This window comes from Chelonia mydas, chromosome 4 (genome assembly GCF_015237465.2).
Source record: "Chelonia mydas isolate rCheMyd1 chromosome 4, rCheMyd1.pri.v2, whole genome shotgun sequence".
Taxonomy (NCBI): domain Eukaryota; kingdom Metazoa; phylum Chordata; order Testudines; family Cheloniidae; genus Chelonia; species Chelonia mydas.
In genome coordinates this window covers 119,213,430-119,238,659 of record NC_057852.1, presented here as the reverse complement: position 1 = coordinate 119,238,659, position 25,230 = coordinate 119,213,430, and the positions used below count along the sequence as shown (strand labels likewise).

Here is a 25,230-nt window from a genome sequence, read left to right as displayed (position 1 = left end):
GATGCAGTCAAACAAACTCCATTTTAAAGCCCTGGCCCACTGTGTCTTTGATGATTAGCAGATAACAGATTACAAAAAAGATTTCGTTTCAGGAACCTGAAGATTTTGTTGATTTTAAGTTATTTCCCATCTTTCTATACCCATAGCATGATTAGGCTGCATAATTACATTTTGTTTCTTTTCCTCTACCTTAGCCTTGAGCAGGAAACAAGTTCATTTCACAGAGAACCACTTATACTAACAAAAAGCTTGTAATCAGTTCTTTTTTTTTTCCTGATAATTGCGGAGATTCAAAATCTTGCTTTAATGATATTAATGAAGCACATTCCAGCTATCAAACATGCCAGATAAAGGAAAGGAGAACCAGAATACTGAACACCTCCACTTTTGTTAAAAAAAAAAAAAAAAAAAAAAAAAAAAGATTGTTTTTACCCCTTCATTGCTCAGAATATGAACCAGCAGACCATTTCCGCATCCTAGGTCTACAAAAGACTGTTTCTTAGACAACCCTTTTTCTGCTCTCTCTTCTTCCCAAAGGATCTAAGTAAAGACAAAAATTAAAACAAGTTTTAATCTCTCAGAGCATTTTCTCAATGACTAAAATATTTGTGGCCCATTCCTGCAACTCTTATTCACATGAGTAGAGATATGGACTTCAGTGGATCTTCTCCTGTGAGTAAGGACTACTCAACATGAATAAGGGTTTGTAAGTGGAAGCACATAATACATTTTCAAGCAAAAAGTTTAAATGAGAGGTTGCATAAGCTAACAATAAAAGTTCATGCCCAAGTGTACTGATGGAGAGGAAGAATAGTTTTAAGTGATTAAGCTGCTAGCCTGGGACTCAGGAGATCTAGGTTTAATGCCCTGCTCTTCCATTGAATTCCTGTGTACCACTGGACAAGTCACTTAGTGCCTCAGTTTCCCATCTCTAAAAGGGGGATCACAGCACTTGCCTACCTCACAGGGCTGTTGCAAGCATAAATACATTAAAGAGCATGAGGGGCTGAGATACTATGGCAAGGGGGCCCATGTAAATACGTTAGACAGAAATAACACAATTGTGGGATCACACGACAGGTGATCAAAAATCTTGGTTTGTGCCACATAAATCAACAAAAATGGCCGTCTTCCAACCCCTCAGCTAGTGCATATACCATTTTGCCTCCCTCTTCCACAGGGGTATTTTGTTTGTGTCTTTCCTGATGCCCTTTAAGGCACACAATGGGAAGTAGTGAAAGTAGATCATTTGTGATTCAGAAGCAATCTGCCCTACTGATCCATTTTCCCCATAGGTAAAAAGTCTGAATGATAGCATTACTACTTAGACCTTACTTTATTGCTTTTACCCATAGATTTCTAAGATGCTACCTTTCATGAGTGTGGAGACTGGGGTACAATCAGGCAAAATAACCTGGTCACAGTCACATATCAGTCCAGTGGCAGTGCTGGGGGTAGAATCCAGTGATACCCAAATGGTGCCTTATCCACTGGGCCATGCTGCCTTCAATGGAGCACTGTCTTGACAGGGGAATTCTGTGCATCTTGGAAGTTGTGTAGTTGAGGAGAGTGGCTACCATGAGGCACTCACAAGCCCTACGCAAATGGAGTAAAACTCCTGCACAACTTAGGAGAGAGAATGGGAAACCTCTACCTACTTCCCTTAACACAAACCACACTTTGACTTCTTCTGTCCCTCATGCAACCACACACCTCTGCCAACCATGCACTCTGCTGGGCAGCTCCTAAGCCTCATAGAAGTGGAATCCTTCTGCCACAATGCAAATAAATCATATGCACTGCTTGTATATTATTTTCATACAGTGGGGGCATTGCTAGCATTATTTAATAATACTAAATGAAAGATGTCGAACAATTCCTAGTCTCCTAGCGTTGCTGCAGGATGCTGAGTTTGCTGCAGCACACTGCAGCTCGGCCGCGTATGTCAGAGCTGGCCTGGTCACATAACATAGGTCTTTATTCGCCATATTGCACACGGGACCTTACTTAGAAAGCACTTTTCATTGGATGATCTCAGAGCAATTAATTTATAAACATAAATGACTTATTATTTGCCTAATGCCATAAGGATAAATGTTTCTTTCTGGGCCAATGTAGTAGGGACACGTCCTGCCCCGATCAGCTTAACTACCTAAATGAGATATAACAGGACTAGGGATAATAAAAGTGGCTCAAGGAGGACAAGGGTTACAAGATTGACAGATCAGGAGAGTGAAGCAAGTGCTGAAGGAGGAGAGCAAGGTCATGTGGCAAACAAGGTTAGGGAGGCCCTTCCAGTCACAGGCGGTGTCATAAATATAAAGGGAAGGGTAATCACCTTTAAAATCCCTCCTGGCCAGAGGAAAAATCCCTTCACCTGTAAAGGGTTAAGAAGCTAAAGGTAACCTCGCTGGCACCTGACCAAAATGGCCAACGAGGAGACAAGATACTTTCAAAAGCTGGGAGGAGGGAGAAAAACAAAGGGTCTGTGTCTGTCTGTGCGATGCTTTTGCCGGGGACAGAACAGGAATGGAGTCTTAGAATTTAGTAAGTAATCTAGCTAGATATGTGTTAGATTATGATTTATTTAAATGGCTAAGAAAATAGCTGTGCTGAATAGAATGAATATTCCTGTCTGTGTGTCTTTTTTGTAACTTAAGGTTTTGCCTAGAGGGATTCTCTATGTTTTGAATCTAATTACCCTGTAAGGTATTTACCATCCTGATTTTACAGAGGTGATTCTCTTTTACTTCTATTAAAAGTCTTCTTGTAAGAAAACTGAATGCTTTTTCATTGTTCTAAGATCCAAGGGTTTGCGTCTGTGGTCACCTATGCAAATTGGTGAGGATTTTTACCAAACCTTCCCCAGGAAGTGGGGTGCAAGGGTTGGGAGGATTTTGGGGGGAAAAGACGTTTCCGAACAACATTTTCTCAGGAACCCAGATAAAGTTTGGTGGTGGCAGTGGAAGTCCAAGGGCAAAGGGTAAAATAGTTTGTACCTTGGGGAAGTTTTAACCTAAGCTGGTAAAAGTAAGCTTAGGAGGTTTTCATGCAGGTCCCCACATCTGTACCCTAGAGTTCAGAGTGGGGAAGGAACCTTGACATGAAAACCTCCTAAGCTTACTTTCTATGAGACTATGGACTTTCTATGAGCTTATATTGTCCAGAAGGAAAGAGCTGGGCAGTATAACATGCACATTTCTGGGGACAAGTTTGGGACTAGGAATTTTCTGGTGTTACGCTGCAGTATAATTCAGGAGTGGCTGGCTATGGCCACTATAGAACTGGGAATAATTTACATGCTGGAAGCTGTCTCTGAGCAAACCAGGAGTGGTGGCTCTCACAGCAAAGCAGTGTAAAAGGCACCCCAGGTTGGAGAATTGAGAGGACACAGCTGTTCGACAGTCCAGATTTTACCCTGGGTAATGTAAGAGTAGCTTTTGTAACCAATAACTGAATCATTTTAACAACCGTTACTAAAAGAATTACTGTCACTTCATAGGACATACATTATCTCAAGGAACACAACAGGTTAAACTTACAGCCATTGTCACAAAGTACATTTAAAAACAAAAACAAAAAACTGTTAAGAATATTCCACAAGATGTGATCATCTTACCCCTAAAGAATGTGACTGTATTATCCTAATATTGGTATCCATCTACAAATGTTACCTTTGAAAATAAAATTGTAAGCAATCATATTGCATTATAAAGCATGGTCCATGCGGGAGTATCTTCACTAATATTTTATTTTACAGATGAAGAAGCTGAATCACAGAGGTTATAACTGAAATTTTCAGAGCAGTCTAAGGCATTTAGACTTCCTCTGAAAACGTTAAATGCCTCAGTGACTAAGGAGCCTAAAAGGCCAGATTTTCAAAGGTATTTAGGTGCTTAAAGATCCAGATAAATCCAAGTAGACACCAGTTTGCATTTTTAGATGCCTAAATACCTTTGAAAATCTGGCCCTGAGTTTCTTTTGAAAATGGGACTTAAGGATGAATTTTTCAAAAGCACCTACATCTTCTCCTAGACTGCTTTGAAAATCTCATCTGAAGTAATTCGTATCAGATTAGATAGGAAGTCAGTGTTAGACCCAGAAATACAATACAGATTTCTACTCTCAAGTCTATTGCTCTAACCACTATTCCATTTTTGCTACCCCAGATATCGTAATCTAGTCTTTTCTAAAATTCTGCTAGTCTATTACCAGACACTTACCAGCAGATAAGTAGCAATGGCAACATCTTCATATACAAATTTTTCAGGATCTGTTACTTCAGGCCACACCTTCAGATAAACAGAGGTAAAATTACCAACTGCGTTATCATTTTAACCACACCTCTTTAAAGAACATGCTCAACTAGACTGGCCTTGATAGTCACCCCATCTTTAACCTATCACTGAACATTATGGAATTCTAACCTTCCAATTAATTAAAAAAAAATCTTGCCCCATGATAAGGAATATGAAAGACTGCGTAAATTTTTGTGAGTCACACAATAAACTAACTTGTGTACACACACTAGGATAGAGAACATCTGCAGTCATTCAGTCAAGGTAAGTTTTGGGACCAGTTATGGTTCCAGATGTGCAAATCACATGGAACAAAGCCCACCACATGTTCTCTAGTACATTGCAGGTGCTTATTATGTGACTCAGGAAAATTCACCTCCATTGGTATGGCTACATCTGCCACTGGAAAGATTATTATTTGTATTACAGCAGTGCCTATCAATGTTCCCTCTAATTTTTTACATCCATGTGCGGAATTAATGTTGTTACGTGCACCAATATGGAAGTGATGTGGGGCCGAGGGGTTCGGAGTGTGGGAGGGAGCTAGGGCTAGGGTAGAGGGTTGGGGTGCGGGGGAATGTGGGCTCTGGCTGTGGGGCTGGAGATGAAGGGTCTGGGGTGCAGGAGGGGGACTCAGGGCTAGGGAAGAGGGTTGGGTTGGGGTGTGGTGGGATGAGAGTTCTGGCTGGGGGCGCAGGCTCTGGGGTGGGGTTGGGGACGAGGGGTTCAGGATGCAGGAGGGGGCTTAGGGCTGGGCCACAGCATTGGGGTACGGGAGGGTGAGAGCTCCGGCTGGAGGTGTGGGCTCTGGGGTGGGGCCAGGATGAGGGGTTTGGGTGCAGGCTGCCGGGGCTCTGGTGGGGAGAGAAAGGACTCCCCCCAGCCCTGTCTCACCACAGCAGCCAGGGGCCGGGGGAGAGGTGCCTCTCCCTACCTGCATGGCCCTTGATAGCCTGCTGCACGGCCACGCACCTTAGAGGGAACTTAGGTGCCTACAGGTCACAGCAGGAAATGAACTTAGTATAATGGAATCTTGAGCTTACAATCTAAATAAAAAAGAAAGACAAAGGGGAGGAGAAAATAAGCATTATACCCTCTTTACTGATGGGGAACTGAGGCACAGAAAGACTAAGTGATTTGCTTATTGCAAAGCTGTGAACTAAAACCAGATCTCATGAGTCAGAGGTCTTGGCCACAAGACCAGTCCCCTCTTATTTATACTGATATTTCTCCCATGGGGAAGATAATATCCCTGTAACATTTTTATACCACTTGTTCATAAAAGGATTTGTTGAATCTTTGGCAGCGTAGTGACCAATCCTGGCCACAGTTCATGGAGCTTACACGGCCCAGAAGACCGCATCCACTAGTTGTGTACTGGGCTGACTGATCCTTGGGATGACTGACTCATAGCTTAATCTTTCAAAGTTCTGGGTGAAGTCATTTAACTTCAGTGGGAATAGAGGGCACTCTGCACCTCACAGAATCAGACTCCGGTGCCTAAAGCCTGATTAAAAGTCTACTGAAGTCAATGGAAAGACTCCCATTGACTTCAATGGGCTTTGGATCAGGCCCTAAGTGAGTGAGAAGAGGGAACTAGGTCTGCCCTGTCACTCACCAAAGGAGAGCTACTTGGGGAGCCAGGAAGTAAGGTGAATCACAGCCCTACTGTACCTGTATCCTGATTTCTAGAGCTGGAACCAGGGAAGGAAGAGAAAAGCACTGGAAGCAAAGGATTTGGGATAGAACAAAACATATCATTCGAGGGAACTGGATAGGAAATGGAGTGCTAAAGCTCTCCTCTTGTACACAAATGCCATAGGAGAATCTCTCTGACCCAACTGGTCCCAATCACAGGTCCATTTCAGAGCTGTCGGCCAGGGACAGTGTGTTTCAAGCCCCTGTTAATTCTCACCACACTGACTTCAAGGGAACCAGCGAGGAACCGGTGGTCTAGGATATTGAGATGGCAGTACACAATGTCAAGCCTACCTAGCATTGTTGGGCTGGCTGAAGCCAGTGACTCCCTTGAAAGGAGCATGAAGTGGGCAGCTACATATTACTATGCACCAACCACAGCAATAGGCTGAGACAGAAAGGAAAGTCTTGTTAAAATGCCACCCCCAGACTGAAGGGATAGTTGAGATGGTTTCCCTGGCTTGGGGGGAATTCACCCTCAATAGAGATGAAGGATCCCTGAAGCTCAAAAAATAATTCTTGAAGAGCAAATGCTTGGCAAGCAAACATTCCCACACATGTGAATGCACACAGCATTTATCAAAGCCTAGGGTGGAAATTTTTAGGAAACCTGATGGTAAAACATCGGCAGCAGAGGCCTAAAGCAAGCCACTGAGGGTAAAACTTTTAAAAGTGCCAAAGTCACTTAAGATCCTAAGTCCCATTTTCCCAAGTCACTTAGAGCCAGGCTGTCAGAGGTATTTAAACACCTAAGGCAACAATGGCTTTCAGTGAGATTTAGGCTCCTAAGTGCATAAGTCACTTTTGAAAAATGGGACGTAGGCTCCTAAGTCACTCAGATGCTTTTGAAAATATTATCGGCAGCACACGAAGGCTCTGCACCTCAGATGCGATCTTGCTCTTCATTTTCTCCCAGTTACGAATTAATAATGCAGATTTCAATTTGACTCATAACTACCACCAACACTATGTAATAACATTGAACTCTCTTCACATACACAGGGAACTTTTAAATCAAGAACAAATTTCAATTTAATGATTTTCAAATAGATTTCTTCTTTTTTAACTAAGACCCCAGTCTCATTAGGAAGCAGAAAACACTATGAGAGAATGGGACTCTAGATTTTATTGCCACACTTACCTTTACCATTTCTTTGTATTTTTCTTTTAGCTCTTGATAAACCCTGCTGTATTTAGCCACAGAAATGAGCGAGAGTGTACTTTTAAATTCACTCTGCTTTTTCTCTGTGGACCATTTGGCCAGTTTGGACAATAGTTCACTTCCAAGCCACGTTGTTCTGGGGTATACAATTCCATCTGCAACCCAGTTTTCTGGAGATGAAGTTAAAACAGACACAGACCTTTAAAAATATAAGAAATCTGAATAAATACAGTGTATGTCAGTGATTGAACGAAAGGCTCGGTCAAGAGAAAAAAACAGCAGAAGCCACTAAACACAAGCTTTATTACTTTTATCTTTTGCATACATCATAGGGCAGGATTTTCAAAAGCACTCAGCATTGGCCTAACTGCTCCCATTGTAGTTAGTGGCTCCCAATGCTGAGTGCTTTTGAAAATCCCACTCTGTGCATTGAAGAAAGGAACTGACATACCAGGAAAGATCAGAAGAATTTATATTTATAGCTTGGCTATCTGGAGACTAGGACGCCAATCCTGCAAACACTTAAGTACACACATAACTTTGCTCACTTCAGTTGCCCCATTGGCTTCAACAGGAGTATTCATGTACATCATGTTAATCACATAACTGTTTGCCGGGTTGGGGCCTATGCAGGAGATTTGATAACATTACACAACTATGTGAAGGGTATAAAGATCCAAGAGGAAAATGAGATATTCAGGGAGGTGCAAGGGACAGAATAAGAAACAACTAGGTAATACGTGAAAATAACAGAAAACAGAGTGAGTAAAAGACAAAACATCTCAGCAATGAATTCTGTCAGGCAGTAGAAGAGTCTCCCAGAATATGTGGTAGAATTCCCATTGTTTAAGGCATTTAAAGCTAAACCAGACATTACACATGGGTATACACTGCAGCACTGGCCGAGGGGTAGACTAGGAACTTGGCACTGCACGATGGCTCAGCTCTCTGGCCCTGATCCAGAAAAGCACTTAAACATGTGAGTAGTCAACGGGACTACTCACACACTTAAATGCTAAGTGTGTGTTTAAGTGCTTTGTGGGATCAGAACTAGAGTGCTCAGCACCTTGCAGGACTGTGCTTTGGGTGATCAGTCAGGCATTCCCCAAGTCTAATTTTCATGATTTTAAAGTACCATGTCCCAACTTGGAGAAATCTCCAACTTTGACCCTGATACTGCAAACACACAAGTTTTTAACTTTACTCTGAGTAGACTTCAGAAGTGACTGTGACCAAATTATAAACATTTTCAAGGAAGTCAGATGGCACAATTCATAATCCTATCCATGCAAAACTGGAACAGGCTTAGTTGTACAGATACAAATTTGGGATTTTTCAATTAACCAAGAAACATTTAATATCTAGCTAATTCCACTTCAGTACTGTCATCTAGCAATTATAAAAAGAAAGCAGAACTGATTAAATGAAAAGGTTACTTTTCTATTACGGCAAGATGAGACTGTGATCCACAGAATGATTCATTCAATAAGGATCTGAGAGGTCGATCTTTCCCCCATTAAAGTCAATGTGAAATTCCCATTGCCTTCAAAGGAGCAGGATCAAGCCCTAACTAAGGCCTGGTCTAAACTGGGGGGGTGGAAATCGATCTAAGTTACCTAACTTCAGCTACGTGAATAACGTAGCTGAAGTCGACGTACTTAGATCTACTCACTGCGTCGACTCCATCTGCGCCTCTCGCTCCGGTGGAGTACAGGAGTCGACAGGAGAGCGCTCGGGGGTCGATTTATCGCACCTAGACTAGATGCGATAAATCGACCCCCGCTGGATCGATTGCTGCCTGCCAATCCAGCGGGTAGTATAGGCATACCCTAAGATGATGCACTCAGTTAGGTCTCTGAGAACAGTGAGCTAACAATTTTAGATCAAGTGAATGGATTCAGGTGTGCACATACTGCCATAGGACGATCACAGCTTAAATAAGGAGCAGGGGACTCTATCACATGAATCAGGCCCTATATAACACAAATCAAACCATCCAGACACATTATAGAAGAGGAGGGTGTCATCTTAGGCGAATGCAGAGGTTTGCTTACCCTTTCTCTCCCCAGCACTCACCATTCATCATCTTTAGCGTGTGTAAGTCGAATTTGATAAATGTTGCACTTCTTAACCTGATATTTTCCTTCATCATTTTCCTCCAATGGTAGAAAGGTCACAGTCCCATTACAGGTATCTGAAAAGTTTTGTAAACTGTGGAATATTACTGGCTCAAACTATTATGTTGTGTAGAAACGTGGGTAATTCTAAGCCACACAAAATAAGAAGCTAATATTTTGCTGCTTATACCAGAGCACAACTTAGTGAAGCAAGCTGTATTTAGATGCAGAGAAACGAACCTAATGCTCAGGAGAGGTGTAGTATAAGAAACAGCTCTGCCATCTAAAACTGTTGATTCTTTATACAGTTTGCAGTTTTGCAGCATTTCTAAGGCCCTGACCCTGCAGAGACTTGCATGCGTGCTTAACTCGAAAACATGTTAGTTGACTTCTAAGGGACCATGTGGTATAATCAATATGTGGCCAGATATCTATTACTGAAAGTCATTTACCACCATAACATTGCAATTCACTGTCTCTTTAAAATTGGAAGCCTGGAAAGTAAATTCCAAATTAAGGGAGATACAACTACCCAGAGTGGTACATAGCTGTTGTAATGCAAAAGAGCAGGAAGATACCTATCAACCATTTTGTGAACTAACCTGTTCAAAACTGGAAAAAATACTACTATTATATTTCAACTGTAGTAATATCCAGATCCCCCACATAAAGACAAGGCCCTGCCCCAAAGGGAACCCGTTGGATCTCCGAGCTGGCCTGGTGCAGGGTTTCAGCTGAAGTTGTGTTTTCAGGACTGTGGAGCAAGGCAAGGGTTAAAGTAAGAGCGAGGGACCAAAAATCAGAGAAGAGCACTCTCTCTTCTCCCCAGCTTCAGCGAGCAATGCTCCCCTACACGACCACTCCCTCTCGGCTAGTGCAGTGACAGCTCTCCCCTCTCATTTCCATCTACTTTTTAGCCTCTGACCTAATGCCCTGATCTTACAAATACTGACACATCTGACCAGTCCTATTGGCTCCAATACTCTTACTGAGAACATGAGCAAACTTATGCATGTGCCAACTGTCTGAAGGATATGGGTCTAAGAAGACAACTGGCATATAAATGGAAGGGGAAGGACAGATATCACATATAATTTTATATATAATTGGTTTGTTGTTTGTGATGATAAACATTAATGTAAAAGCCAGATATTCCCATCTGCCCCTCGAATACCACCCCCAACAGCATCTGTCATACATTTCAGGTGCAGGAGCCTTGTTTGGTTTTTGGTAAGTTAGCATTTCTTCTTTCTCTCAGAAGATAACTTCCTTCTGACGAAGTGCAGTATAATGGGCTGCTGTATTCTGCATCTGTAGCAATCACAACTGCCTCCTTGTGTTTAACTGCAAACAACGATCTTTGGGATTCTTTGCAAGGTAGGCAGTCAAAAACCTCACCAGTAAAATGAATCATCAGCAGCAGATGTACTTAGGATAGATAAATACTCAGCTCAGTGTCCAAAAAAAAAAAAAAAAAAGTTTTGAAAGGCACAATGCAGCACTTGGGTACTTAATTACACACACAGCACTGAGGAAGCATAACCACACAGCTCCCAAACTGTACTTTTTGTGGGCGAGGGTGGACAAAACTTTCACACACCATTTTTCCTTGTTAATGCAAGGATGGGAGATGTCAAATAATCTGGCTGTTGCCTGAAATCTTGTTAACATATACTGTACAAGGCTGGCTTTAATTAACTTCCCTTTTTTGTCATCAGATGGTATGTCCTAGTGTTCTTAAACCCCATTCCTTGCTCTTAACACAACCTTCTAGGTACAAGCAGACAGCACACAAATAGCCAGATGATACTTCTGGATGACTTCGCATAGCAGAAAGCAAGTTCCTTAGTGTTATTTTCTAAAACAAAAGGAAACTGAGTAAAACCCAACCACCATCTTACTGGTCCAATGACATTTATAATCTTCAAATGATGTCAGGTAGAACACGGTCCCAAAACAGAGTCAATGGAGCTATGTTAGAATCATAGAATATCAGGGTTGGAAGGGACCTCAGGAGGTCATCTAGTCCAACGCCCTGCTCAAAGCAGGACCAATCCCCAATTTCTGCAACAGATCTGTAAATGGCCCCCTCAAGGATTGAACTCACAACCCTGGGTTTAGGAGGCCAATGCTCAAACCACTGAGCTATCCCTCCCCCCCAGCCAATGCTCAAAGAACTGAGCTATCCCTCCTCCCTATGTTGACTTACACCAGCTAAGGATCAGGCCCTGAAATGCCTGCACCATCTAGCTATCAAGTCTCATTTTCTAACATGAACTGTGTGCATACCAAGGTTAACTCCTACATAACTTAAAACAGTATTTCATTTAAACTTCCTATCAAGGAAAAACAAAGAGGAGGGCTGCAAACCATAAATAGCATGACATAAACTAGTCCTCACATGCTATTGATTTTACCTCCCACATCTTCAATATATCCATATAGCCTCCTATAAAATAACCCTAAATTGCTTAATATGTTCCATATGGCATTGCTATAAAAGAATTATCACTGCTGTAATTGGTCTACATTGGCATTATTAATTTATAAAGGTAACCACAAAAGTATCCTCTAGCAAATATTTTGCTGTTGAATTTCTCCAACACCCTTCAGTTGGCAGCAATACAAAATAAGTCAATATTTGTTTGTCCTTTTCTATTAATTTTCATCAAAACATACATTCCAACACAACAACATAGTCACAGGGCACCAAATAGGAAGTCAGGGCCTAGGCTTACATTCCTTAGACCATCAAAATTCCACTGATCTCAACAGCAGTTCTGTGTGAGCAAGGAATGGAGGATCAGGAAAAGGATGTGACTAGTATGGACACATTTAGATAGCATTGCACTTTTGTACAGCACTGGATTTGGTAAGCATGACCTTAATAAACAAAATCCATCTTTACCCAGTCCCCTGTCTGATGTGAGACTATATAAACCCATTCTAAACTGAATGTTCCAAAATCATTTTCTTTTCTTTTTTTGTAACATGTCTACCAAGCTATTCCGTATAGGTGGAATCCCCTGGGAAAGTTTTAAAACAACCAGACACAGGGCTGTTGACTAATAAAAACATGAGATAAGTGATTTTTCTTTCCATCCTCAAAAAATTATTCAGAAGTACAATACACACCGTAAATGGTTTCAGAAAAGGTACTGAGTAAGAATTCCAAGACATTTGAGTATTTCAAGGCATCTATCAGTGTTGGTGTCTTAGATCAGTTACTTTACTCGCCTTTGGATTTAGGTTCCTTTCCAAGGACCAGTATTAGAATTCAATCCACACCCTGCATATTTCTTCAATGGGATTACAGACAGGTGTAAAGATCCACTCTGAATGGATACACTGCAGGATCACGGTCATAAAAAGTAAGATGGTCTGTGCATAGAACACATTACTATGTGTATCTGTTCAGGAAAGCTTAAAATTCAATGCCAGGCAGGGTTGCCAATTTTGGCTGGACGTATTTCTGGAGGTTTCATCATATGACATTCTTTAAAGATTCATCTTTAATTCCTGGAGACTCCTGGCCAATCCTGGTGGATTGGCAACCCTAAATACCAGGATTATTAAGCAAAAGATAGTTTGAAAGAGACAGAGAGACCACAGTTGCTTTGAAAAATCTTACAAGCCACGTCAGGTTCTACAGCTGCAGATGTCCTTTTTTAGTTCTATACTTTCAAAGGCTATTGTGAAGCTTTGTAAATCTACCATTACACCTACACTGCCAGCTGTGTTTTTGTTTGGCCTATTTCTGTAGGAGCTCCAACCAGTCCCCCCACCATACTTCTACTTTCTTCTTAAAATAGACAAGCATTATTTCAATATCCTCCTTGTTCACAAGAATGGAACAGACAGGCTAAATTTAGCAATAGTATAAAGCATGAGGCTGTGAAGAAATCTAGTAGAAGCTGGAATTTTCTCAGCGCTTCACTTTGGGTGGTAATAGGTTTTTCAAGATTAGAAGAGCAGCTGAAAAAATATGGTATTTTAAAGGATGGATTCTAGTTTAAGGCTGTCAGTGTCCTTTAAAAGTGCACTTGGATCCAATATCAGGGTAACAGACATACCAAATTCAATAATAAATATTTAGGGTGGAATTTTCAAAATCTCCTATTGACTTTCCATGTGTATTGGGTGCCTGTTAAGTGTTTTTGAAAATCCCATCTTTAGCATTTACATAGTGCTTTACTATACTTTTGTAAGTTGAAGGATGTATTCGTTTGATTCACAGAGGCCTACTGATGGTCAATATTTTGAAAATAGTATTTCAATGGAAGATATCGGAGGTATTCTTATTGTAGGTGCTACTTTATCCACTCCCATAAGAAATGTGAGATTATGAGGAAAGATAATTAACATTGGGAAGGTGCATTGGAGAGGAAAAACAGTGTCATTGCAATGAAACTAGACAACCCCTCAGCCCATTTATCTAGAAGGTTGATGTTCATATTTCAAAGTCAAATTCTCCTACTGCCCTCCCCCTAAAAAGGTAGTGTCTGAAGTATTTTACTAATATGTTTAAAGACAAAACAGTCAGACACACTCCGCTAGCACCCGTGGGAAATACCTTTCACCTGACACTGTTGACCTTGACACCATCACAGGAATTTCCAGGGTGACTTAATTCCTTTGCTATCATCCTTTGCTTTGGGGTTCCAAAGAGGATGGAGCTAGACCATTCTCAGTGGTGGCAGATGACAGCACAAGAAGCAATGGTCTCAAGTTGCAGTGGGGGAGGTCTAGGTTGGATAGTAGGAAACACTATTTCACTAGGAGGGTGGTGAAGCACTGGAATGGGTTACCTAGGGAGGTGGTGGAATCTCCATCCTTAGAGGTTTTTAAGGCCCAGCTTGACAAAGCCCTGGCTGGGATGATTTAGTTGGTGTTGGTCCTGCTTTGAGCAAGGGACTGGATGACCTCCTGAGGTCTCTTCCAACCCAGTCTTCTATGATCCCCTCTTGCTATGGGTCCAGGAGGCAGCTGAAATTTGCACATATGAAAGCCCCAGCTAGTTTCCACAACTCTGGCTCTTTGTTGTCATTCATCCCCTTTGTTAAATTACCTTTTATGACCATTTCTTTTCTTGGTGCAGTGGAACAATGGTGAAGGTGACTTTTAGGGAACAGAGTTCTGAGGACCGCATCGAGGCCGAAAGCATCTGTCTCAGGCTGATTCTCTTTCCCAAGTTCTTTAACGAAGGCTGGCATTTCCCAATCCTCCTGAGCAATCATGCTAGAGAAATCACTCCAGAGAGCTTCCAGCATTGTGTGAGGAGGGACAGCCCCACCCCCAGCAGTCACTTGCCTCTCCTCTTCCCTCCCTTGCCCCCAGTCCCCAGCTATTCCCCTCCCATCCTCTGCCTTTGTCCCCTTCCCCGCATCCCCAGTCATCCCCCTCCCCCCATTCCCATCCCCTGTCTCCTTCCCCCCATCCCCAGTCATCCCCCTCCCCTCCTCTGCCCCGGTCCCCTTTCCCCCATCCCCAGTCATCCCCCTCCCCCCACTCCCATCCCCTGTCCCCTTTCCCCCGGTCCCCTTTCCCCCATCCCCAGTCATCCTCCTCCCCCCACTCCCATCCCCTGTCTCCTTCCCCCCATCCCCAGTCATCCCCCTCCCCTCCTCTGCCCCTGTCCCCTTCCCCACATCCCCAGTCATCCCCCTCCCCCCACTCCCATCCCCTGTCCCCTTCCCCCCAACCCCAGTCATCCCCCTCCCCTCCTCTGCCCCTGTCCCCTTCCCCACATCCCCAGTCATCCCCCTCCCCTCCTCTGCCCCTGTCCCCTTTCCCCCATCCCCAGTCAACCCCCTCCCCCCACTCCCATCCCCTGTCCCCTTCCCCCCAACCCCAGTCATCCCCCTCCCCTCCTCTGCCCCTGTCCCCTTCCCCACATCCCCAGTCATCCCCCTCCCCTCCTCTGCCCCTGTCCCCTTTCCCCCATCCCCAGTCATCCCCCTCCCCTCCTCTGCCCCTGTCCCCTTCCCCACATCCCCAGTCATCCCCCTCCCCCCACTCCCATCCCCTGTCCCCTTTCCCCCATCCCCAGTCACCCCCCTCCTCTCCGAGGCCCCTGTCCCCCCGCCCGGCCCGGCCCTGCGCCCAGCCGCCGCCGGGGCGGGGACTCTCCTCTCCGCCTCGATGCGGGAGCCGCTCAGTCTCTTGTTCACCACCTGGGGTTTCTCCAGCCAGACGCTGACGGCGGCCCAGAAGCCCCGGGGCAGCAGCGCGGCGCTGTCCCGCAGCGCGATCGCCCCCGCCAGCAGCCCCATGTGCCGCGCCGCCGCCTCCGCCGCCCGCGGCGCCAGCCCGAGCCCGGCCGGCGTCGCGGGGTGAGCGTGTCTCCGGCGGCGGGGAGGAGGCGGGCGAGGCGCAGGCTTGTTCCGTCAGTTCCTGCGGCGAGGCAGGCTGGGGCGGCGGCCGCGGCAGGTAGGTGAGTGACTCTCCGCCCCGCTGGGGGTCCCGCTGGCTGCCCCCTTCCCGCTGGCTGCGTCCTGGGGGTTCACCCCAGAGCCAGCCTGGCAGCGAAGGGGAGAAGCCAAAGGCAACAGCAGAAGCAGCTGATCCCCGTGTAGAGCCATGGCGAGCTCTCCTCTGTACCAGCCCTCTGGCGCCAGTGTCCGATTCCCTGGCTTCCCAGTGTCCCATTCACGGGACCCTTCTCCTCACCCACAGCCGGGGAGGGAGATGGGCCAGGTGGTGGCCCTGAGGCGGTGAAGTGTGATAGTCATTCCCCATTGAAAGGGTCCCTCGTGGGTTGTAATCCATATATATAAAGGGTTCTCTAATAAAACCTTGACAGGTTGTTCAGTGTGTAGTTTACTCTTCCCTCTTTGTTGTTGCGTTTCTGGCTGGCTGGACAGCAGAGGGTCATTTCTGTACCGCGTTTTTAATTATTTCACGCTGATGGTTGTGCATTATACTGCAGCGGCCTTTCCCAAGGAGTATGTTGGGCTGCTGTAGTGGTATTGATATGTGACAGTTCTTTTACTTTATGCCATTCCCTGAACTCCGATCGCTCACGAGTGTCTGGGCTGCATTATTTGTGCCTGGTTATTTCTCAGCAGTATATTGCAAATGGTTCTGTACTGATTTATCGGCAGCTATTATTACGCAATTATGAATTTTCACTACTAAAAAGAGTTCCCCCCTGTACCCCATTTTTAACTTGGCAGCTTTCCGTGAAACAGGTCCAGTTGTTTACAGTCACATCCACACACAAATCCCAAGATGTAAAGAAAGTCATGGAATTTTTAAAAAACACAAAAGGCCCAAGTTCTCCAAATGCTTACATATGAGCATTAATTTACTCAAATGCATCATCTCATTGAGCTCCATGGAGCTACCATGTAATGAAGTTACACACTTGCATCATTCATTGCAGGATTCTGATCTTGTTTTCCTCCTTGCTTCACATCAGTCTAACCTGTATCCTTTGGTTTGAAGCTCTGACTTTCTGCCCAGTTCACCACCCCATGGACTTGCCCTTTTTTTTAATTGCCTGAGTGTCAGAAGAGTAGTTTGTTTATTTTTCTGCTTCAGCTCAAGCTCTTTTCCATTGCCTGTTACTTTGTTTCTCTTCTAAAGCCAGCTCCTCAGCATCTTCACTGCACCAATGCTGGGCTGCTAACTCTCCTGTGTGTCTGAAGGATGGCACCCAGAAATTCTACCACCCACTCCTCTTCCAAAACATTCTCATCACCCACAACTGCAAAGCTGTGCTGTGGCATCATTCTAAGAGGATCAGGTTGTGGGGAAAGAGATGCTAAGGGGTTAAAAATAGAGAAGAGAGAGAAGTGGGAAAGGAGAAGAGTGAAACCATTATTGGTAAACTAAAGGGTCACTTGCTCCTTCGTCGTTTACGTAGGCCAGGGTATACACTCAGCCAGCCCCCTTGCCTCCTTCCCTCCCAGCTGGGTCCCACGCTCCACTCCAACCAGTCCCCCACCTCCAGCCTCCGATTGCATGATAACACAGGATGTCAGCCCACATGAACAAGTATGCAACCCTCTGGTAAGCTTCTGTGAGTAGGTTGCAGTAGGAGGTAGCAGAGAACTTCCTCTGTCTACACCACCAAGCGGGCACTCCATGGGCCTGATTTTAGTGGAACTCAGGCTTTTCAGATTTTCACCCAGTAGGTTCTGCCCATTTTTGCATGCAGATTAATTTCTGGCATTTTTATGGCCCACTGCAAGCTGATCTTTATGCCTTTCCCATCTATCTCTTCCCCTCAATCAGCATGGCTCGAATTCCCCCCTCCTTCTACTCATATCTGGGATTACATTGGGAGAGTCCTCCCTCACTGTTCAGGTTTGAAACACAATATAAAAGAGCTATTGCAAGAACAAGATCCTCAGCAGCCTGTAGGCTGGTGGATGAGGAGAAAAGGTGAGATCATAAGATGGGGAACAAAGACCAAAATTGGTGTGTGTGTGTGTGTGTGTGGGAGGGGGCCAGCGGTAACTTTTGTTTTTAAACAGTTTACCTAACAGCAGTTTGATTAACTCAAACTTTCATTGTAACAGGTTTCAGAGTAGCAGCCGTGTTAGTCTGTATCCGCAAAAAGAAAAGGAGGACTTGTGGCACCTTAGAGACTAACATTTATTTGAGCATAAGCTTTCATGAGCTACAGGAATGCATCGGATGAGGTGAGCTGTAGCTCACGAAAACTTATGCTCAAATAAATTTGTTAGTCTCTAAGGTGCCACAAGTCCTCCTTTTCTTTTCATTGTAACAGTAATTCAAGATTGCTTTATGTTAACTCAAAAGGAGTTAATCCAAGATCAAGTTAATAAACGAGTTGGCCATCGGTCTCTGAGTAGAGATCAGGGTAGCATTATCTCAAACCAAAAGGATTCAAATTCATATAAATCTGATTATGTTGAGTCCCTGAAGCAGATCCTCAGCTGGTGATTATTAGCTCTGTTCCCTTCAATGGAGCTATGACAGTCTACACCAGCTGAGCATCTGCCCCCTCTCTGTGTGGGTGTACAATGGGATGAAAGAGCACTTGGGCCTAAATCAGCAGAGACGTAGGTGTTGCATCACCAAGCAATGGATCAGACCCTGCAGGGGCACTTGTCTGAGAGCAGGGGAACCCCGTTCAAATCCCTTCTCATTAGGGAGAGGAGGAACTGAACTGGGATCTTCCCCATCCTAGGGGACTACCCGAATAACTGGACTAAAGTTATTAAGGAAGGTGGCCTCCTTCCCTCCCCCCAACCATTGTGTGTGCAGTTAGGCATGCTCAAAGGATGCCTATTGGATAAGGCCCTGCAGGCAAGGTAGGCCAGGCAACAGCTATTTTCACTTGGTTTGAGAATCATGCTGGGGCTTAGGCATGAGAGACGTCCAGCTGCCTCTCTGGGGCAGAAACTTAGGGCCTCCATTTTTGCTGTATAAGGCTTTGTCTACACTATAGGTCCCTTAGGCACTTGTTTAGGCACTTACAGTTTAGGTGGAAGATAAGCAGGATTAATTTTGTGGATCGCAGTGGTACCTAAATATTCGAGTGAATCTGGACCATGACACTTCCTTCCTTTGCTCCCATGTTCCCCCTACTGGGTACAATTGCAGCAGCAGGACTGTGTAGGTCTAGTGGCACAAGCTATTTCAAAAGGGGTGGAGAATAAGATGCAGCTGGCGGGTTGCAGGGAGAGAGTGTCCTGCACCCTGTGGAAAGGTGTAACAGTGGAGGCACTCTGTGCATGCTTCCAGAGATTCTCCAGTGCACCCCATGGTATCTCTGTAGGGCATAATTGAGCTATATGGCCCTGATCCTGCAACTAAATCTTCACACCCCCATGGAGTCCTGTTAAATTCAGTGGTACTCTGCACAGGCACAGATTTCTGCCTGTACAGATCCAGCTGCAGGATGGAGACCTCTATCAGCAGGATTCTGCAATATTTGGGAGGGGTTCCAAATGCCGCAGTATAAATATTATTCCTTTTAAAACAAACTCTCTCATTGACTAGACAGTGCACTTTTAAACAAAAGCTGAGTTTGAATTCTAGACCCTGTATTTTGTCATTAAGTGTCTCCGATGAGTAATTTATATCTGGACTATGAGCATAGCATAAGGTCAGAGGGAGGGTGAATTCCATGTTTGCTTACAAAATGATAATAAGTATGAACACCTTTGGAGTGATTTTTGTGAAATTCCTAGCTGGGGAGCAGAAGTCAGTAAAGACCTGAAAACCATGGAGAGCACTATTTGTTTATTTAAGGATTTACAACGCCACCTGTTGCCTCCACATCTAGGTGCATCAATTAAAGTAACATGAATACATATTTCAGAGTAACAGCCGTGTTAGTCTGTATTCGTAAAAAGAAAAGGAGTACTTGTGGCACCTTAGAGACTAACCAGTTTATTTGAGCATGAGCTTTCGTGAGCTACAGCTCACTTCATCGGATGCATAGCATATCGTGGAAACTGCAGAAGACATTATATACACACAGAGACCATGAAACAAAACTTCCTCCCACCTCACTCCCCCGCTGGCAACAGCTTATCTAAAGTGATCCTCAAGTAGAGCCATTTCCAGCACAAATCCAGGTTCTCTCACCCTTTCCCCCCCCCCCCCACACACACACACAAATTCACTCTCCTGCTGGCAACAGCCCATCCCCCTTTGAAACCCCTCTTTATAATGCGCATGATAATCAAGGTGGGTCACCTCCAGCACTAATCCAGGTTTTCTCACCCCCCCCCACCCCCCCCTTTTTCCAAAAACCACACACACAAACTCATTCTCCTGCTGGCAACAGCTCATCTTACAATGTGCACAGCAATAATCCAAGTTTAACCAGAGCGTCTTGGGGGGGGTTTTGCAGGAAAAAAAAAAAAAACAAGGGGAGACAGGCTACCTTGCATAATGACTTAGCCACTCCCAGTCTCTATTCAAGCCCAAATTAATAGTATCCAATTTGCAAATGAATTCCAATTCAGCAGTTTCTCGCTGGAGTCTGGATTTGAAGTTTTTTTGCTTTAAGATAGCGACCCTCATGTCTGTGATTGCGTGACCAGAGAGATTGAAGTGTTCTCCGACTGGTTTATGAATGTTATAATTCTTGACATCTGATTTGTGTCCATTTATTCTTTTACGTAGAGACTGTCCAGTTTGACCAATGTACATGGCAGAGGGGCATTGCTGGCACATGATGGCATATATCACATTGGTGGATGTGCAGGTGAACGAGCCTCTGATAGTGTGGCTGATGTTGTTAGGCCCTGTGATGGTGTCCCCTGAATAGATATGTGGGCACAGTTGGCAACGGGCTTTGTTGCAAGGATAGGTTCCTGGGCTAGTGGTTCTGTTGTGTGGTATGTGGTTGTTGGTGAGTATTCGCTTCAGGTTGGGGGGCTGTCTGTAGGCAAGGACTGGCCTTTCTCCCAAGATTTGAGAGAGTGTTGGGTCATCCTTCAGGATAGGTTGTAGATCCTTAATAATGCGTTGGAGGGGTTTTAGTTGGGGGCTCGGTTTTTGGTTTTTGGTGTGTGGTTTTTGGAAAAAGGGGGGGGTGGGGGGGGTGAGAAAACCTGGATTAGTGCTGGAGGTGACCCACCTTGATTATCATGCGCATTATAAAGAGGGGTTTCAAAGGGGGATGGGCTGTTGCCAGCAGGAGAGTGAATTTGTATGTGTGTGTGGGGGGGGGGGGAAAGGGTGAGAAAACCTGGATTTGTGCTGGAAATGGCTCTACTTGAGGATCACTTTAGATAAGCTGTTGCCAGCGGGGGAGTGAGGTGGGAGGAAGTTTTGTTTCATGGTCTCTGTGTGTATATAATGTCTTCTGCAGTTTCCACGATATGCTATGCATCCGATGAAGTGAGCTGTAGCTCACGAAAGCTCATGCTCAAATAAACTGGTTAGTCTCTAAGGTGCCACAAGTACTCCTTTTCTTTTTATGAATACATATATTAGTCTATCAAATGAAAGACATGGTAACAAAACCTCTGTGCTCAGCCAAAGGTTACATTGCCAGTCTGAACACATTAGTACATTGTAATCTATCTAGAAAATGGTAATATAAACAACAACAACAAAAGAAGTGTGCAGGGGAAGAGGTACATTCTTTGTCTAGGAAGTTTTTCAGTGTGTAACAAGAACCAGGAACTAGTCAATTTAGAGAGGAGAATAGGGGAGCTTTCCTGGCTTCCCCCCTTCCAAGTCACTTGTTTAATGCATGTGATGTCAGGAGGGAGGGATAGCTCAGTGGTTTGAGCATTGGCCTGCTAAATCCAGGGTTCTGAATTCAATCCTTCAGGGGGCCATTTAGGGATCTGGGGCAAAAATTGGTCCTGCTTTGAGCAGGGGGTTGGACTAGATGAACCTCCTAAGGTCCCTTCCAACCCTGATAATCTATGATTCTATATTTCAGCCTAAAGGAAAATATTTGAGAAAAGTTACAAGCAGGTAGAAAAGAAGGGTTTTTCATGGAAATAGTGAAAGCAATGATTTAGATGAGAAGGTAACATTTTTACGTAGCTGTCTGGATCCTGTGACATGAATAATTTGTATTTGTAGTTATTTATTGAGACTTCTACCCACAGTTTGCTGGATCCAGGGCAATGTTAGAACACATCAATTTTAGTCCTTGGGTGGGGAGAGGTCTTCAGAAATTACAAAAAGGAGTTAGGCTTCTAAGTCATTGCAGCCTAAAAAGTCAGTATTTTGGGGAAAGTTTTAAGTGGCTGAAAATACAAGTTTAGAATGCAGTGGCCGTCCCTGCTGTCACGAGGGTATCCCTTTCACGGGGGGCTTAATCTAGTCTGTTCTTGATGCAACTGTGTCTTGATATGGTCGCAGATGGTTTGCTGGTTTTTTTGTTTTTTTTTCCCACACACACACACACAGAAGGTATGTCTTCACTGCAGAGTTAGCTTGGGTGATCAGCACCCAGGTTAGCCTGCCTTCAATGTGAACATCCACACCGCAAAGCCCTATCCAAGTTACTGTGTCCTCACTGGTACTGTGCCCCCCCAGCATGTGTTTGTAGGATTTCTAGGGGCATATCCCATGGTTCTTTGTGATGCAGTAAGAGGAGACGCTCTATGACTTTCCCATTGCATTGTGGGAGGAAGGTATTGGAGGACTATCAGCACTCAAGTGGTTTAGCTTGAGGTCTCACTGCAAAGTGGGTGGGTTACTACCCGGAGTGAAAGTTTTACTCAGCTAGTCTGGATTGTGTGAGGGCTTATGTGTGTGGATGGGAAGGGCCATAGAAGCAACAGCAAAGTAAGAGCATGAGTTAACTCTGTAGTGAAGACATACCCTAAATAGCCTGTGGATGCAAAGGGCCTGGTAGTGATTCTGCCCTTCCCATTTATACCTGTGTACTGCAGGTACAGAGTGATACCATGCTGATTTAGTAGTATTTTACAGTCATTTTTACATGCATTTTGCATAGGTGTACGGGATATCACAAGGGCAGATGACCTCAATGGAAGGGGAGGTCAGAGCTCCTGCCAGTTCCCCAAAGTTCTGTCTCCCTGCCAACATCACTTCTGTCTAGTTTGGCTTCCTTGGCTTCCTGGCACTCATTGGTCACTTTGGTGATATGGCGAGAATAAAACGTTTGGTTATAAAGTGCTGACTGACAAATGCCATTTGGAATAGTTCGTTTGAACATTAACTGGCAAGTCAGGGAAGAAAAGAAATGCTTTCATCTCCTGCATTTTACGCTTTGGTTTTTTTTGCATGTGTGGAGATGCTTTGATATTTTAATACAGTGTTTCATTTGGGAGCGAGCTCATCTTTTTACTGATGTTTAAATCACAGCACTTTCTTCTGCTTCTCCTTTTATCTAAATCTTCCTTTTATCTAGTTTTATTAGTATGCATAAATTATATTTTTTTCACATTGCTCAGTTCACATTTTAATAAGAGTATATAAGCCATTTGTATCTGATCAAAGACAGTTATTTAACTTGTACTAAATCAGTTAAGTTAGAAAAAGAGAAGGCCAGTCTTAACAGTTGAGTCTGTAGTCCCTGTCCCTTCTGAATGATTATGTATGGATTTAATGAAGAATTTTGTGATGGGATGCACTCACCTCTCAGGAGTTACTTCTGTGAGCTGGATGTGGTGCCGCCATCTTCTTTTTCTCCAGGCACCCCTGTGGGCAGCCAACCTCGCTAGGCAGATCTTCAGTGGCTGAGCCCTCCAGCCAAGTCACACACAGTCAGTAGGCATGAATAAACCCCTTCCGGGGTAACAAAGGCCCAACAAGAACTATTGCTGCACCCTTGTTGTGTCTTCAGCCCCCTTTCTGGGCTCAGTTCTCAGACCCTTCTGGGCTAACTGTAAGTCCTTCCCTGCCCTGTTAGAGAGCACTGCCCCCAGGGTTGTCTCCCTGGAGCCTCTTTGTCTTCACCAGTTATCTTTGCATCAACTCTCCAGACAAGTCATCTCAAGGTTTGGTGTTTCTGTTTTTTGGGGGTTTGGGGGCAGAGGGGTGTGCAGTAACCAAGAGTCCACCAAACTGAGTCTTTCAGCCCTGTCCCTGAGCCCTTAACTTCCAGCCCTTTGTTTGGGCTTCTAAATAAGCCTTATCCCCTTCTCAGGGCTTGGGCCATTTCCCCTTTAGCTGATGGGGGTACTTGGGCCCACCCGCTACACCAGGTCCCAATCCAGAGACCCTATAAATAGAAGCAATGTGCTGCTTCCTTTACTTGGTTGCTCCTGAACCAAGCCTTTTTACCTCTGCCTATTACTTTAGGGCTACAGCTCTCAGCTCCTCTTGCTCACAGGTTTAGCTAATGCAGCCTGTCCAGCTCCCTTTGGCCAGAGCAGAGTACCCTTCCATGTCCCTCTAGCCCAAGCCAGGAATTGAGCTGCTAAGCCCCTGCAGCTCCTTTTAACAGAGCCTACTGGGGTCTGATTGGCTGCTTCGAATGAGGCCTCTCTAAGAAGACCTGAGGACCCACCTTTGCTGCTCTTCTTTTGTGGCAGGGTGTAGTAGGGCTCTGGGGCCTCAAAGGATGAGGTACATACTGACACACTCTTTAATTCCCTTTTTTATCCACTGATAAAAGTACTTGTGGGGAAGAAATAGACATTTTCAGTGTTTTAGTTCATTGGAGATATGTTCTTGTTGGATGCAGAAGTGTTTAAATTCAAGATGGCATCGACTAGTGATCTGAAAGAAGCCACTTGCAACCAAAGTTCTTGGGACATGTTGCTACCAGATTTCCCTGAGGGGCCACTTTGTGAGTACCGTAAGAGGGCTTCCTTCAGCTGGAAGGAGATGGCAGTGTTTATAGATGAAGAAGATCTCATCCAATTCAAGGTAAGTTTTGTTTTTGTTTTTTTCCAAGGATTGCTATGTTGTCTGGGGAAAGTGAGGGTATTTTTGAAGGGGAGGGCATAAGCTGAAGTAATAAATGACGGGTCAGTGTTGAGGAGAGAGGCACTGGAGGACTATCAGCACTCAAGTGGTTTACCATTTTTATGTATTCACTTTTTAGAGTAGAACTGACTTCTAAATAATACTTCTTTCAATGCACTGATCAAATATCACTTTTTTTTATTTAACTACTAATGATGAATATAGGGAAGCAACACTAAATTACAGCAGACACCAAATTAAAGTCTCCATTTCCAATTAACAAAGCAGTGACCTACTATATTTGCATAAGACCCTATCCAGATCGAAGTTGTAGTGCTGCTTGCACTGACTCAAGAGCAGGAGTACCAGCCTCAGGGCAGACTGTTAGGAGACTGGGCACAAATCCCAAATGGTGAGTTCTGTACTTTGGCCAGGTCTACCCTATATACACCCCTGACTGACATAGTTATACTGACCTAACCTGCCGTGTAGACAACACTACGTCGACGGAAGAGCTTCTTCTGTCCACATGGCTACCACATCTCGGGGAGGTGGATTAACTGCGCCAACAGGAGGAGTTTTCCCGTCGGCATAGGAGCATCTTTACTTTAGCGTGACAGCAGCA

General features: G+C 44.5%; 2 protein-coding genes across 13 annotated transcripts in view; one reads left to right on the top strand and one right to left on the bottom strand.

The window, feature by feature from the left end:
• The window catches only part of TRMT44 (tRNA methyltransferase 44 homolog), a 31,922-nt gene extending 17,256 nt beyond the window's left edge, over positions 1–14,666 (bottom strand). Inside the window, exons 1-6 of one of the 4 annotated variants that reach the window (XM_037898147.2) lie at positions 14,344–14,616; positions 10,491–10,703; positions 9,235–9,352; positions 7,138–7,357; positions 4,224–4,292; positions 433–540 (exon numbers count right to left, since the gene is read on the bottom strand). In XM_037898147.2, coding sequence (XP_037754075.1) covers positions 433–540; positions 4,224–4,292; positions 7,138–7,357; positions 9,235–9,352; positions 10,491–10,703; positions 14,344–14,545 — 930 coding nt within the window. In that variant the 5' untranslated portion in view covers positions 14,546–14,616. Of the gene's footprint in view, positions 1–432; positions 541–4,223; positions 4,293–7,137; positions 7,358–9,234; positions 9,353–10,490; positions 10,704–14,343 lie in introns of all 4 variants that reach the window. The other 3 variants (XM_037898148.2, XM_043544719.1, XM_043544718.1) reach the window with 3 other exon arrangements.
• Positions 14,667–15,324: 658 nt separating this feature from the next.
• ACOX3 (acyl-CoA oxidase 3, pristanoyl) overlaps positions 15,325–25,230 on the top strand; it is a 61,236-nt gene continuing 51,330 nt past the window's right edge. For 2 of the 9 annotated variants that reach the window (XR_005225234.2, XR_005225235.2), the window contains exons 1-2: positions 15,346–15,708; positions 24,382–24,566. Coding sequence is in view for 7 of the 9 variants with exons in the window: in XM_007069692.3 (XP_007069754.2) it covers positions 24,363–24,566 (204 nt within the window). In the remaining 2 variants the exon portion in view is untranslated. Of the gene's footprint in view, positions 15,709–24,347; positions 24,567–25,230 lie in introns of those variants that run through there. The other 7 variants (XM_037898143.2, XM_037898144.2, XM_037898145.1 and 4 more) reach the window with 7 other exon arrangements.